The 13,720-nt window shown below is 45.5% G+C and overlaps 1 protein-coding gene across 1 annotated transcript in view; it reads right to left on the reverse strand.

The window, feature by feature from the left end:
- Positions 1 to 13,720, reverse strand: part of sptbn5 (spectrin, beta, non-erythrocytic 5) — a 58,370-nt gene that overhangs the window by 33,466 nt on the left and 11,184 nt on the right. The window contains exons 10-31 of the mRNA XM_076300145.1: positions 12,670 to 12,870; positions 12,088 to 12,294; positions 11,529 to 11,700; positions 11,112 to 11,245; positions 10,751 to 10,972; positions 10,391 to 10,543; positions 9,908 to 10,038; positions 8,757 to 9,008; positions 8,088 to 8,375; positions 7,709 to 7,931; positions 7,303 to 7,442; positions 6,522 to 6,621; positions 6,094 to 6,264; positions 5,569 to 5,733; positions 5,087 to 5,313; positions 4,415 to 4,601; positions 3,834 to 4,034; positions 3,375 to 3,488; positions 3,009 to 3,166; positions 2,543 to 2,675; positions 704 to 849; positions 279 to 393 (exon numbers count right to left, since the gene is read on the reverse strand). Coding sequence (XP_076156260.1) covers positions 279 to 393; positions 704 to 849; positions 2,543 to 2,675; positions 3,009 to 3,166; positions 3,375 to 3,488; positions 3,834 to 4,034; positions 4,415 to 4,601; positions 5,087 to 5,313; positions 5,569 to 5,733; positions 6,094 to 6,264; positions 6,522 to 6,621; positions 7,303 to 7,442; positions 7,709 to 7,931; positions 8,088 to 8,375; positions 8,757 to 9,008; positions 9,908 to 10,038; positions 10,391 to 10,543; positions 10,751 to 10,972; positions 11,112 to 11,245; positions 11,529 to 11,700; positions 12,088 to 12,294; positions 12,670 to 12,870 — 3,840 coding nt within the window. The remainder of the gene's footprint in view (positions 1 to 278; positions 394 to 703; positions 850 to 2,542; positions 2,676 to 3,008; positions 3,167 to 3,374; positions 3,489 to 3,833; positions 4,035 to 4,414; positions 4,602 to 5,086; positions 5,314 to 5,568; positions 5,734 to 6,093; positions 6,265 to 6,521; positions 6,622 to 7,302; positions 7,443 to 7,708; positions 7,932 to 8,087; positions 8,376 to 8,756; positions 9,009 to 9,907; positions 10,039 to 10,390; positions 10,544 to 10,750; positions 10,973 to 11,111; positions 11,246 to 11,528; positions 11,701 to 12,087; positions 12,295 to 12,669; positions 12,871 to 13,720) is intronic.

Raw genomic sequence — 13,720 nt, forward strand, 5'->3', positions numbered from 1 at the left:
GCACTGAACTTTGAACGTGGCACGCTGTAATTCATATAATAGGTATTTTGCGCTGAGCCCGGCAGCAACCACAACAAAAATCTTTGGGACATTACCGCAACCAAGAGCAACCTAGCGTACAATGTGAACCTGGCTTTTGTGCAACATTGCAGATGCTCATCAGAGGACCGCAGTGGGCGAGAAAGGACGTAGGGCTGGATCATGGAATTTAAATTGCAAGGAGCAGATCCAGTAAGTGTCCTATAGGCCAGAGAGGGAGTGTGTTCTATATGCCTTACCTCTATTTGTGCAAGCGCATCCATCAGCTCTTTGTAGCATCCGTGGCATTTCTCTGACTGCAGGAGCTTGTCCTGTCTCTCCTGAGCCAGAGTGTGCAGGTCGTCCCACTGTTCCCTACAACACACAGGCCAAGCCACAGGTCAGTGGGACCTCGCAACGTCAAATAATTTTCATCAAATCAGACTGTGTGTGTATGCACATGTTTGTGTATGTGGGAGGCTGCTTAAACAGAATGAGCTTTAGTGGACCTGTTGATATTTTTTCATTGTGATATGGTGTGTCTGTGTACATGGGAGCTGTGTGTGTGTGTGTGTGTGTGTGTGTATGTGGGGGGTTATAACTGAGCTCGTTTTGTGTGTGTGTATGTGTTTGTGTGTGTGTGTGTGTGTGTGGGGGGGGGGGGGGGGGGGGTGCCGGGCTGTACCTGAGCTTGTTGTGTGTGTTGCGTATGAGGCGGTTCTCTGGGTGGTTGTTTTTGATGAGCGAGTCTGCTAACTTCCCGCAGCTGTGCAGTCTCTCCATTCCCACCTCCAGCTGCTGACGGAACACCTCAAACTTCCCACGGAGTTGCTACCAATATAGAGATGCACGCACACACACACACACACACACACACACACACACACACACACACACACACAAAATTGCAATAGGTCCACTGAAACATTCTGTTTAAGCAAAGGTTCAAATGAAAATAAATTGTACATTAGTTGACTACTGCATACTGTGAAAAACGGATCATAATGAAGGACCTGGGGCCTCATGTACAAAGCTTGCGTACGTACAAAAATGCTGCGTACGCCACTTCTCACGCTCACGTCCGGATGTACGAAGACTGACTTGAACGTGAGAATGTGCGGTCCTCCACGCAAACTTCATGTCTGGCGTACGCACATTTCCAATGTGTATCGTCAGTTGGCGACACTTAGAGGCAATGCAGCAACATTAGTTGATCGCGAGCCTTTATTTGCACAATATATTGTGAAACGTGGGTTATTAAAAATGATAACACTTCGAAAATAGGTTTCTAAATTTGGACATGCAACATGCGCAAATTCTACTATGAACAACCTATCTATGATGACAACTGAGACTTATTAGAGGATAAGAATTAAAAGGGAATGTGAAACATAGCCTACCCCGATATTTGGTTACGCGATTGTTGATGACTGGCTTATCAAACATTTCAGATTCTGAAGAGCTTTCCACAAAACCTGTGATAAATGGGGTCGGCTTCACGCATTTGCCCATGCCTTAACCCTTTGCCGAGTGTTTTCCCTTCATATCTCCGATAGTTTTCATTTAAAAAGAAATACATATGGGACAGGATCATGCATGTGAATAGATAGGCTGACTAATAAGTGCGAATATAAGATATTTCCCTGATTGACTGCATGGCTACTTTGACTTTCCTTGAGTAAGCATTCGCATTATTGTCACACTTGTGGGCAAATATAGGGATATGATCCAGAAATCGTAATGTTGTGGCGAGGTGGCCTGGATCAACTGAGTTTATTCCATTCGGGTGCACGATGCGTGGTACTTGGACACGATTTATTTAATGATTTTTTAATAAATGCAGTTATGTTGTCATGGTCAAAATGCAGTCAACCCAGTTATGCGAACCCTGTGACCTACTTGCAGACTGACCAATAATTCTGCCACGGTCTCAGCCTAGCCACTGCCACGCTCTGCCACTACTGTTTTTGTTTTGTTATTAATTAATTACAGATAATAAAGACATAAGATTCTTGCCATTTCGTCAGATAAGCAATACCTCGCATTCGCTGGAAATAAACTTTTTTATTCATTTGATGATTTCAATTATTAAACTTTGCAAATTGCAACAGGTTTGAGTATGAATGGATCCACAGATGAGTTTTCATTGTTATTGCGGGATAGGCCATTTTGTCTTCGCAGAGGTCTGCGCTCTCGAATGACATTCTAGTTAGCATATTAAAATGAGTGTGATTAAGGGAGGAGAGAGGGTGGAGTGTAATGCTCGTGCATGTACGCTTAATTTCACGTTAATTGGGATGTACAAAGAAAAGCTGCGTGGAATGCTGCGTACGCACAGTTTCATACATCAGGATTTTTTTGTGCGTACGCTACTTTTCAGGTTTGCGCGTACGCAATGTTTTAGTATGAAATCGACGCAAGTCTTTGTACATGAGGCCCCTGGTCTTCGCAATACAGTACTAAAGTTTGAGATTCTGAGGCACTGTTCCAGTTCCAACTGTTCTGAGGCACTGTTCCAACTCACCAGTACGTTATTGTAGTCAGTGCCGTAGTCCTCAGATGAGGCGATCTGTCTCTGCTGGAAGATCCAGTCCTCCAGGTCTGAGGCCTCGCGCTTGAACTCGTGCAGATGAAGGGCCTCCTGGAGCTTCTGAGCCCTGATCAAAACACATGGACAATCCCCATCAGCATTCACACAGGCCATCAGCACAAGTACAACAACACAAAGTGAACGTGGTGATAATGTGCAGAGCATTACGCAATATACAGTAACACACTACTGCCTAACACAGAATAATTTAATATTGCATGTAATATCTTAAATACTTATACATCATAACATAACATATCATTTTCACATAAAATGATTTGCATGTTGCAAAATTCTGCATAAAACTATAGCAAATTATTTTTTACATGTCATCACATAATCTCCTTTTCCTTGAAATGAGGTTTTATCTCATCTCACTGAGATATTAACAGCATGATACCGAAGAGAGGCAAGGTGCTCCAGTTCAGTCATGTGGCTTCGGATGCGGCTGTAGGGGCGGTTCAGTTCATCGAGGCCCATTGTCTTCACTGCACGGTCCACACTGCTCTTTAGATCTTCCACCTCCGCCACCAGAACCTCTATCTTCCCTTCTACGCCCTACACACGCGCGCACACACACACACACACACACACACACACACACACACACACACACACACAGGACATAGAAACCCTGTTCAGACTGTTCTAGTAACAGGTACGTGGAGTTGCAGATGATTCAGTGCCACTACTGGTTCAAAACCATACCCCACAATCTGCTCATAAGTATGAATGCCCTGGTGATCTGATCCTACTGTGGCTGTACCTGGTGCTGTTTGATCAGGCTCTGCGTCGCAGGTTCAGATTTGCCATAATCTGTACTGACCAGGGCCAAGCACTCGGACACTCGCGTCTCCAGTTCTGTACAGTCCAGCAAGATCTAAAGAGGAATAAAAGAAACATTAACGTTTTTTAGACAGCATGAAGTGCTATTTTCACTAACTGACTGACCACATAAATGTAAATGTAAGTAAAACAGCTCCTTTTAAATGGCCATGTCACATACTGGGCAACAACAGGACATTAGGCCATCTTCCTGAAAAATGTATTTTCTGCATGACAGTATGTCTTGTCTGTATGGGAAATAAATGTACTGCAGCACCCTAAATGGGACATCTTCAAGCACTGCATGGAAGAGTACACTCTGTGGTACAGGTGAAGGGTGCACCCTGTACCATGCTGCTGGTCCACCCCCCCCCCACCCCCCCCCCTATGCAGTACTGACCTGCTCACGGGCCAGGGCCTTGTTGAGGTGGACGGCCCTGCGGTCACAGGACTCCTCCAGCTCCTCCCACTCCTCGGCCAGCTGGCCACACCTCTGCTGCAGCTCTTTGCCGGCCCAGGTGTGGGTGTTCCTCAGGGCCTTGCCCCGCTCCTGCATGCGCTGGAGGTGCTGCCGGTGAGCGGTCACCACCGCCTGTAGCTCCTAGGGGGAGAAGGACGGAGAGGAGAGGAGAGGAGAAGAGAAGAGAGGAGAGGAGAGGAGGGCAACAGACATAGAGGAGACAGAGAGAGAGATAGAAAAAAGGAAGAAAATGAAAAGAGGAAGAGAGAAGCGATGAGACAAGAAAGGAGAGGAGTGAGGGAAGGGTACAGTTGTGAATCATCCTGCATGTAATGTGTGCCACTGAGCAATCAGTGAGTTGAAGGACTGTATAAAACATACTAGTCAGTACGTTATGGATGAACCAGGATTTGTTATTCATACCATGCTGCCCCAAAAGGAAACAGGCAGGGAATCTGAGTTTTTTTCCAAAATACTATAAATGCTCTTTGTCGTCTCTCTGCATCAGTATGTTATGTTACCTTGTGTTTCTTCTGCAGACTGATGGCTCCAGCCAGGGACTTGCTGTAGCTGCTGGTCTCGGCAAGGGGCTGGTGCTCGGAGATCCACGTCAGCTCCAGGTCCACATCATGGTAGAAGCCAAACAGCTCCACCGCAGCCTCCAGCTGACTCCTGCGCTCGTCCAAGGGCTTCTGCAGGGACTTAAACCTGACCCCAGAGGGCAGTGTTAGAATGAAGTTAATGCTTCCACTTCAACTGACCGATCACTTTCCTTTCAGGTGTAAGGTCAATAGCAGTTACCTTTACTTATCTTTATGTCTTTATCTTTATCTTAAACTATCTTTATCTCATTATTATCAAAATGAAGTCATTGCAGGTGTTTACTTCCTTGTTGTCCCATAGTCTCAGATCCCAACTGCATTCTAATTGATTAGCCAGATAAATCATTGACCAATAACGATAGACATCCAGTTATTTTTTCTGCTTTTTTTACTCTAGATACACGTACATCTGTGGCTTCAGTACTAAGCCTCAAAGGCTCAACTGAACATTTTACAACTGAAAAATGTCACACATTTCAGCTGTTTCTATAAATGCATCTCTGAAAAAACCAAAGAAGGGTACAAAGCACTTAATCAGCTACCATACAGCTCTGTATTTTTACAGAATAAGAATATAATAAAGTGTCTCACAGCTTCAGGTAGGTATCTGTCTCTTGCAGGAGGGTCTTGGAGTCAAAGTGGTTGGTGGCCAGGTGTTTGGCGCGGGACACGATGGAGTTGATCTTGTCGGCGAGCTCCTGGGCCTCCTGCTCCAGCTGCTGGTGCTCCTTGAGGAGCTTGCGGCTGGAGTGCAGGTCCTCACCCTTCACCGCAAACTGCAGCATCCGCTGGATGGTCTCGATCTTCAGCTTGGCATCCTGGGATAAAAATGAACTCAAATCGATCGTGATACTTAACAGAAACACAGACAAATTACGCATGGGTCCATTTCAAACTGTGTAAGATGACCAAACTTTGACATTATTATGAATGGTTCAATTACAGATTGTGTGAGATGAAGAACAAACCAGGCATTTTGTAAGGTTTTGTAACCCGGCAATGACCAACGACTTATCTACCCGGCAATGATCAACGACTTACCTATGTGCTGTCCTGTGTACTAACGTGCTCACCTGTAGAAGTTCCATGAGCTGCTCCTGCTGACCGGCCTGTCTGAGTTTATCTCCTCTGTCGGCCATCTTCGTCTGAAGCTCATCCCAGCGACGGCGCACCTGCTGGCACGTCTTCTGCACCTCCTTTCTCCTGGAGGGATTGTCCACCTGTACTCCCTCCCCTAGCTGAACCACACAAGCACCACACTTGGTTGGTTATTAGCACTCCTATTCAGATCGGTCTCAGGAACCTTACAGTAGGCCATGGGCTGTTGTGTACACCATGGTACATTGTTTACTGTCTGAGAACAACTCAGACTCAAGTCTTATAGAGAAAGCCTAAACACAAAGCAGCGAACCAAAATAGAGAAATAATAATCATATACGTATCACCATTCACACCTGTCTGAAAATGTATCCATATATTTAGCAATGCTAGGACCATTGTTGTCAAGAGTACACAAACAGACACAGACACACAGACACATACACAGAGAGACACACACACACACACACACACACACACACACACACACACACACTCACCTCAAGCAGCCGGTCCAAGCGCACTTGGTTGGCCTGCATCTCCTTCTCAGCTGCCTCGTGTTTCTTGAGCTTGCGGAGCACATTGGTGGGGTCCCGGTAGGACTCGTCGTCTGCAATCTCAAACTTCTCGTCCATCCACAGGAGCATTTCCTCCACGTCTCTATGGAACTCCTAGCATTGCAAAAAAAGGGATGCTTATTGTGCTCTTACATAAACTTCTCACAAAATGCACATGGTTTACTAATTTAAGTACTTACAAAATGGCTTAAAAAACAGAGAAATGTATCTTATCTATGGGTGTTTAGTTAGAGTGCTGCATGTTCAGTATTTGGCCCTATAGGTTTTATCATACAGTTTAATCCCGGCAACACCACCCCCCCCCCCCAGATGTTAGATGTGAAACCTTTTCGCATGCTTGCAGCAGCTACCTGATGTTTTTTGGAGGCGAGAAGCTGACCCCTCCTCTCCTTACAGCTGTCTCTAACTCTCAGGTTCCTCTCCTGGATACTCTCTGATCTTGCCTGGATCCTAGAAGATTAAAATGAAAAACTTAACCGTTAAAAAAAACATTAAACCAAAATACAAAGAAACACTAAAAAATATTAAAATACCCCATATAGCTGGGCTACACCTGGTCCACAATTGAAACACTCCGTTTGCGGAGCGTAAAAATAGTTTTAGACGAATGGTCTAATTCTTTTGAATGTACGCGCCGCTATCATGTGTGGTGTAGCCATTTCCATTAGTTCCATGTAAGTCAGTCTTCCTACATTTAGGCCCACTGGAACTCTAGACCGAAGAGACGTCATTAATGGTGACAGGGTACCATGTGTTGTCAAGAATGACAAGGAAGTGAAAAACGCATCTGTGTTACAAGCAGAAATGATACTGGACAACAAAGGGGATAATTTTGTGGTAATTGAGAAAAAAGAGGAAGCAATATTTGTACAAAGGGGGATGCCCAGGCAAACCATTCAGAGATGCACTACAGTCCAGTTTCAATTCATTCATGAGGTCTGTTCTGCGGTTCCATGGTATGTGGATGTGTATAGATTACTATGAGGAGATTACAATGCAAATATGAATGCATGACAATCAAGGCCTTAAAAAAAAGAGTCACTTAGGGAGACACACAACACCAATACTTCCAAACCACTTGGACCTGCCACAAAAGACAGTGTTTACTAGACAGGAAATGGCTGGCCTTACTGTTCGGCAGCAAAATGGCGCTTTTTCACCAGCTCTCGACTCTTCTCCTGGAAGTTGTTGATCTGCAGCTGAAGAGCATTAAGCAGAGCATCCAGCTCATCCTGCCTGCCCAACAAGCTGTGTACATTATCTACAGAGTCCTTTACACACACACACAAACACACACACAGAAAGAGAGACAGAGAGCGAGAGTGAGAGAGACAAACATCTAATTATCTCACTAATCATCTCAATTATCTCATGAGCAACTTCATAATATTATTTCCATATACTTGTGATACCAAAGAAAATATTCTGTACACAAAGGCTTAACACCTGCAGCACATTCAGTTCCTCTTCACATAAGAGGAACAAGAACTAAATTAACTACATTCCCACAGAGCGCCTAGGTGTCTTCGGCACTCACCCCCAGGTCGGTGACCCTGAGACGGGCCTCGTGAGCTGAGAGCGTGGCCTCGATGCGGTCAGCCTCCAGGTTGAGCTTCTGGAGCTCCAGGCCCTGCTCCAGCCGGCGCTTGCGGCCCGACCACAGGCGGTCCAGCCCGGTCCACTCCTCCTCGAGCTGGGCCAATGTGCGCCGCACCTCCGCGGTTTCCAGAGTGTTGCCCAGCTTCTCCAACTCTTTCAGCCTGACAGGAGGGAGATTGTTCATGTCATTCTCAAGTGAAAGTATTCATTGTCATTTGATGAATTTATTCGTTTGAGTTTGAATGTATGTCTGACTGTCTGTGTGTGTGTGTGTGTGTGTGTGTGTGTGTGTGTGTGTGTGTGTGTGTCCGCCTCACTTGTCCCTCTGCCGCTGGATCTCCTGCTGCAGCTCCTGGTGCCTGTCCAGCAGGGCCTGAGCGGAGGTCACGTCCAAGCCCTGCTCCTCCTCGGACATCTGCTCGCGCACCGCCTCTGCCCACAGCAGGAGGTCCCGTGAGCTGCCCTGGAAGAGCTGCAGCCTCCGCGCCTCCTCCAGCCTCCTCTGGCGCTCCACCGCCTGGGCCCGCACGTTGCGCAGGAGAGCCTCCAGGCCGCGCACCTCCTCCAGGATGGCGGCGCTCTCCGCCGGGCTGCAGTCTTGCTTCCTGGGAGACGAGGAGGAGGACATAGAAGGTGGGACACCAGCAAACACACGACAAGACTGAGACCCTTTCCTTTGGGTTCCTACATTTCTCTTGAAATCAATAAAATGTCTATCTATCTATCTAGATAGATAGATAGATAGATAGATAGATAGATAGATAGATAGATAAACTTTTTTTTGATTTCAAGAGAAATAAGGAAACTAAATTGTGGCATCTGCTCCTTAAATTGTAAGGAGCAGATGCCACAGCTGTCCCCTCTAATACTTGAATGGCATCACAAAACAAATGAAGACACAAGTGGCACAATAATCATTCAGTTAAGTCCCTTGCAAATAAGACACATCATAGCAGAGTTTTATGGAATGCTAGCTTTGGACGAACATTTTAGCCACGCTCTTCAGGTACTCGATCTTCCTCTCCAGGGCGTCGATATCCCTCAGGGCCTGCAGCTGTTTGCGCTCCTCAGCGTGTAGCGCTGTGGGGGAGCTGCCCACGTCGGGGTTGTCCAGCTGGACCAGCTTCTCCTGCAGCTGCGCCTTGGCCTCCTCGCAGCTCTGGAGGAATGAGCGCACGTCGGCCGAGCTCAGCAGCTCATGGGCCTTCTCGTCCTTCAACTTCTGCAGACGCGCCCATCTGTCAATGGAGGAACATGCTCATGCTGCCGTACATGTGCGAAATACAAGGATGCACTGGCCAATTAGAGACACTAATGTTTGACACACTGTGTGAACATTAGGTCAGTTTCCCAGCCATGGATTAAGCCTAGTCCAAAAGGAGACTTCAGTGCAAGAGCTTTTAGTCTAGGATTAGGCTTAATCCATGCCCAGGGAAAATGGCCAATGAAGTCCATGGGTAAGTACGTCATTTACAGTTTTTCTCAGGCACTTTGGTGCATAATTCAGATCAGCATTAAAATTCTCAAAACAACAAGTTCAACCTCCACATCATCTAGTGACTTGTGCACATCATCAAATCTTGTCTGCTGTTTTTTTTTTCATCATCTAAACACATCTTACAGGTTCTCTGTTGAATAGTACCTCCCCAAAAACATTTAGGTTCATTGCTTAACTCATTGTATGCAAAAATGTTGAACCAGCTGTCATATGTATTTTGTCAAGTATAACTTTGCCATTTATTTTACACTTTTTGGAAAGGACTGCTGTACTGTAAACAGTCCTGTATGATAATGAATGAAATGGTATGGCAACAAACTGGCTAAACATTATGACTATTTTATTCATAACAGTGACACAGACATTTTTTATTTGGATTTTTCCCTTTCATTTTTTTCAATATTTGCTTATGAGACATAAGGTATGGTAAGCCTTTTGGGCAAGTTACACACTTTTGTAAGTAATCCACTGTGTGTTGCATTTTTTCGAGAAATGCTCTTACTACTGTTGTGCAAACGTTCATGATGATTAAAGAAATGCACCAAAGTGAGAAAAACTGTATTATCATCAATCTTATTTGATCTTATGCCTTCTGGTTCATCAAACGTATACTGTGTGAGTGTCCAGTATTGGGCTGACCTGCCGGTCACCTGCCCTTGTTTGGTCTGAATCTCTCGCTTTTTGCTGTGGCGGCTTTTCACAAGCCCCTCCCCCAGTCTGGTGATGTCATCCAGTTGTCCCTTCCCACTGGCCAGCTCTGTCAGGAAGTTCTGCAGGAAGAGGCAGACCAAGAGAGAACAATCTGTCAGTCACGGCTGACCACATGCATGACCTCAACTGAGTGATGCCATAAAAATGTTATCCACTAGAACATTATGTTACGATATTACACTAATGTCAGGGTAAGGTCATGATGTTACTATTAACATATTTAATATTGTCTATTTACTTGTTGTTTTAAGTCTTTAAGCTTGATTAAGTGTCTTTAGGATAAACTTAAAGCACATTGAATGATCACTGTGTATGATTATATGCTTTATAAATAAACTTGTACTTGAACTTAAACTTCAGGCTAGGACTGAATAGGAGCTTGTTAACATGATGAGACTTCTGGGGTCTGACCTCATACTTGGCCTGCACTGCCCCGACATTGTCTGTGTCGGCACTGAAGGTGTTGAGGATGTGCTCCTTGTCCTCCATCCACGACTCAAACTCCTCACACGTGTTGTAGAAGTGATGCAACTGGGCGGCCTCATCCAGAGCCTGCTTTCTCAACTACAAAAATGAGAAAAATAATATAATCTTTAAAAAAAGACCATTGTGATGCGAGTGGCTCTGTTTTTTCTCATAGTCCCCCCCCCCCCAATATCTTCTATTTTGGGTTTGTTTTCAGGTTTTCTTTATATTTTTAATAATGGACAAAACTCTGATTCACATATGGAGGACAGCGCGGTGGGCAGAGGTTGATGCTGGAAGCCTCACCTGGGCCAGCTGGACGAGGCTGCGGTAGTCCTCCTCCAGCTCTCGCTGGGTCTCCTCCACCGTGTCCTGCTGGAAGTGGGGGTCGGGGAGCCACTTGGCCGAGATCTCCGCGGTGCCCCGGCGCATGGAGCGGCTGCGGCGGGGGCGACTCACCTTCCGCGGGGGGCTCGCAGACACCCCATTGGTGGGTGGGGAGGTCTGAGGCACGGGGGGTGCTCCTGACTGTAAGAGATGAACACTCACTTGGTAAAGGCCTCCTATTGCAGTGTAGCTTGAATGTCATTCTTTGAGATTCCACAGAAAAAATAACACTTTTTCCACAGAGTTCTGACTGGATGGATAGATGGGATCGGATCCTCACCATGGGAACTTCAGCTATGTACATAGTAGGAACCAGCTGCTCATTCCCTTTAGTGTCTCTCACCAACCAGCCATCCTTACTCTCCCGGTTTAGAATAGTAATCATATCCCCACGCTCCATGGTCCCCATGTGTCCTGACAATGAGAGTTGAAAACATTACAGTGAAGCAATAACTCAGTAAACTGGCCAATGAAGAGGCGGGAGCAGGGAACAGAGAGACATGTAGATGGAGAGGATGATGGCTGAAAGCAAGGAATTGTGTGTGTCAGGGATTTTCAAAGCTTTTATACAATTATCGAATCTTCAGATCTTAGTGGCCTGACTACCTGGAACTTTAAACCAATGTGTGTGTGTGTGTGTGTATGTGTGTGATATATGCTAGTAGACCTAAAGGGTTTTGTTGATGCCCGGACTCACCTCTGTATTTGTATCTCATCTTGGCTGTGGTTCCTTGTGGCTCAGGAGGAGCCTTTGGTGCCGAGCTCTGTCTCTTCAGCGTGGCCACCCTCCCTCGCTCCTTTACACCCCTCTCCTCATCCTCACTTGAGGAGTCGCTGAACTGAGTCATCTTTCTCTTCTGAGGCTCCACCTGCATAAAGGGAAGCACACACATCTATATACATCTGTATACACACACACACACACACACACACACACACACACACACACACACACCTCTCTATCTCAAAGTGCCAGGGACTAGAACATTCTATATGGAAAACATTTACCGGTACACATCATTAAGCATCTATGATTAAGTCCACTATACGTATAATTCACCATCATTGAATCAGTAGTTTGTTCAATTTAAGTTCATGAAATTTGAATTTAAGAGTCAAAAGATGCAAAACCACTCTTAATATGCATACACATTTATGGCATACTGTGCTCCATCATGCATGTTACTATCAAGTCAAACCACTATTGAGGTTTTTAATTGAATGACTGCTGGATAACAGCAGTCTGACAGACTCACAGTTAGAGCGGTCATCTGGGCAGCATTCCTGGCGTGCTCGGCCAAGCGCTTGACCTCTGAAGTGTAGGCGCCAACCTCCTTCTCCAGGCGCTGGTGGCGCTGCAGTAGAGCGTCGCTGCTCCACTCATCCTTCCCATGATCCTCGCTGGCCAGGATGGGCCTGCGGTCGTCCAGCCAGGAGCTGGCCTCGGCCGCATCGGCGAAATACTGCGAGACGGAAGAGGTGTGGCGGCAAGGAGGAGATTGGGTTAGTGCAGGAATGCACGGGTCTCTATCTCTGATAACACACACGCAGCTGCTCTTAAGTCAGTTTCGTGACCTTGTTGCTTCCGTTTAGAAATGATACTGGTAGCACTGAAGAGTTCATTTATTAATACACACACAGTACAAGTGCATACCCTTACAACCTTTATCGAACACTCAAAAATGGACTGCATTGACACTTTTCTGTTGGTTGATAATTGCCTTGTGTGCACATGTATGTGTACATGAGAGAGAGAGAGAACGAGAGAAAGAGAGAGAATGTGTGCACTATACATGCATGTATGTTTGTGTGTTGTGCGTGTGCACTGGTATACACACCTGTTTGATGACACTGGCAGCATGCAGACGCTCTCTGTGATTGGTCACTTCTTCCCTGAGCTGTTCCCACTGGTGTCCTAGTGTCAGCAGCCACTTCCTGATGGCCTTCTCACTGGGCGGCTTCCTGCTGCAGAGCTCCTTCCCACGCAACACCACGGCGGCGTGCACAGACTCATGGGACTGCACCTCCGCCTCCAGGACCTGACAGGGCCAAGAGTGACCTTTTAAAAATCCACAAACCTTTACATTTATGACTTCTCTTAAAAAGACCTTTGGTCATCAAGATATTACACTCTGATAGAGCCAGTCGATTATACGCACACACACAGACACACACAGACACAGACACACAGACACACACACACACACACACACACACAAATTAGCCAAAGAACTAAAGAACAATTGATTGCATTATGTGCCCAGTGTAGAGGGAGAGCAGCTTTACAGAAGAGAACTTCTGACGGCAAATTTGAGGAAAAGTTGGTAAACCACCTTTCTTACCTAATTTGAGGGTGCTGATTCTGAATATTTTGTTTACCAAGCCGCAGAGTTCTAAGCCGCATAATCAGCATTTTAACATAAAATAACAATTTTTTTGTGCTTATTTTCCCCTAAATTGGGTTGATTTCAAAAGTAATCACTAAAACCAAATAAAAGTGTTCTATAAATACATATTTAATACGTATTTAATGGGAACATGATTACAGTTAACATGTAATAAACTCGGCAATTCTAATCAAAACACAACCATACTTTTATTGCTAACATAGTGAGCCACTCGTGGTGTTTAATGCATTTCATCACAATACGAGTTGCACAGATAACCTTCAACTCAGAATATATCCTACAGTACATATGAACTTAGATAGCAGGAATAAGCCTAATGCAGAACTGCATCTACCGTCAGCAACAACCGACAAGTAAAAAACATTTTACTTCTAGTAACGCTGGATTTGGTATGTGTGCTTGCCTCCATACTAGAGCTTGATAATGTGCTCTTCTAATATGCCATTGAGCAGCATCACTTGTTGGTGGTAGAGCCTCTGAT

The sequence above is a fragment of the Alosa pseudoharengus genome, unplaced genomic scaffold (genome assembly GCF_046254945.1).
Source record: "Alosa pseudoharengus isolate Yale_2024_CS ecotype anadromous, Long Island Sound unplaced genomic scaffold, YU_APseudo_1.1 YU_APseudo_1.1_scf_22, whole genome shotgun sequence".
Lineage (NCBI taxonomy): Eukaryota > Metazoa > Chordata > Actinopteri > Clupeiformes > Clupeidae > Alosa > Alosa pseudoharengus.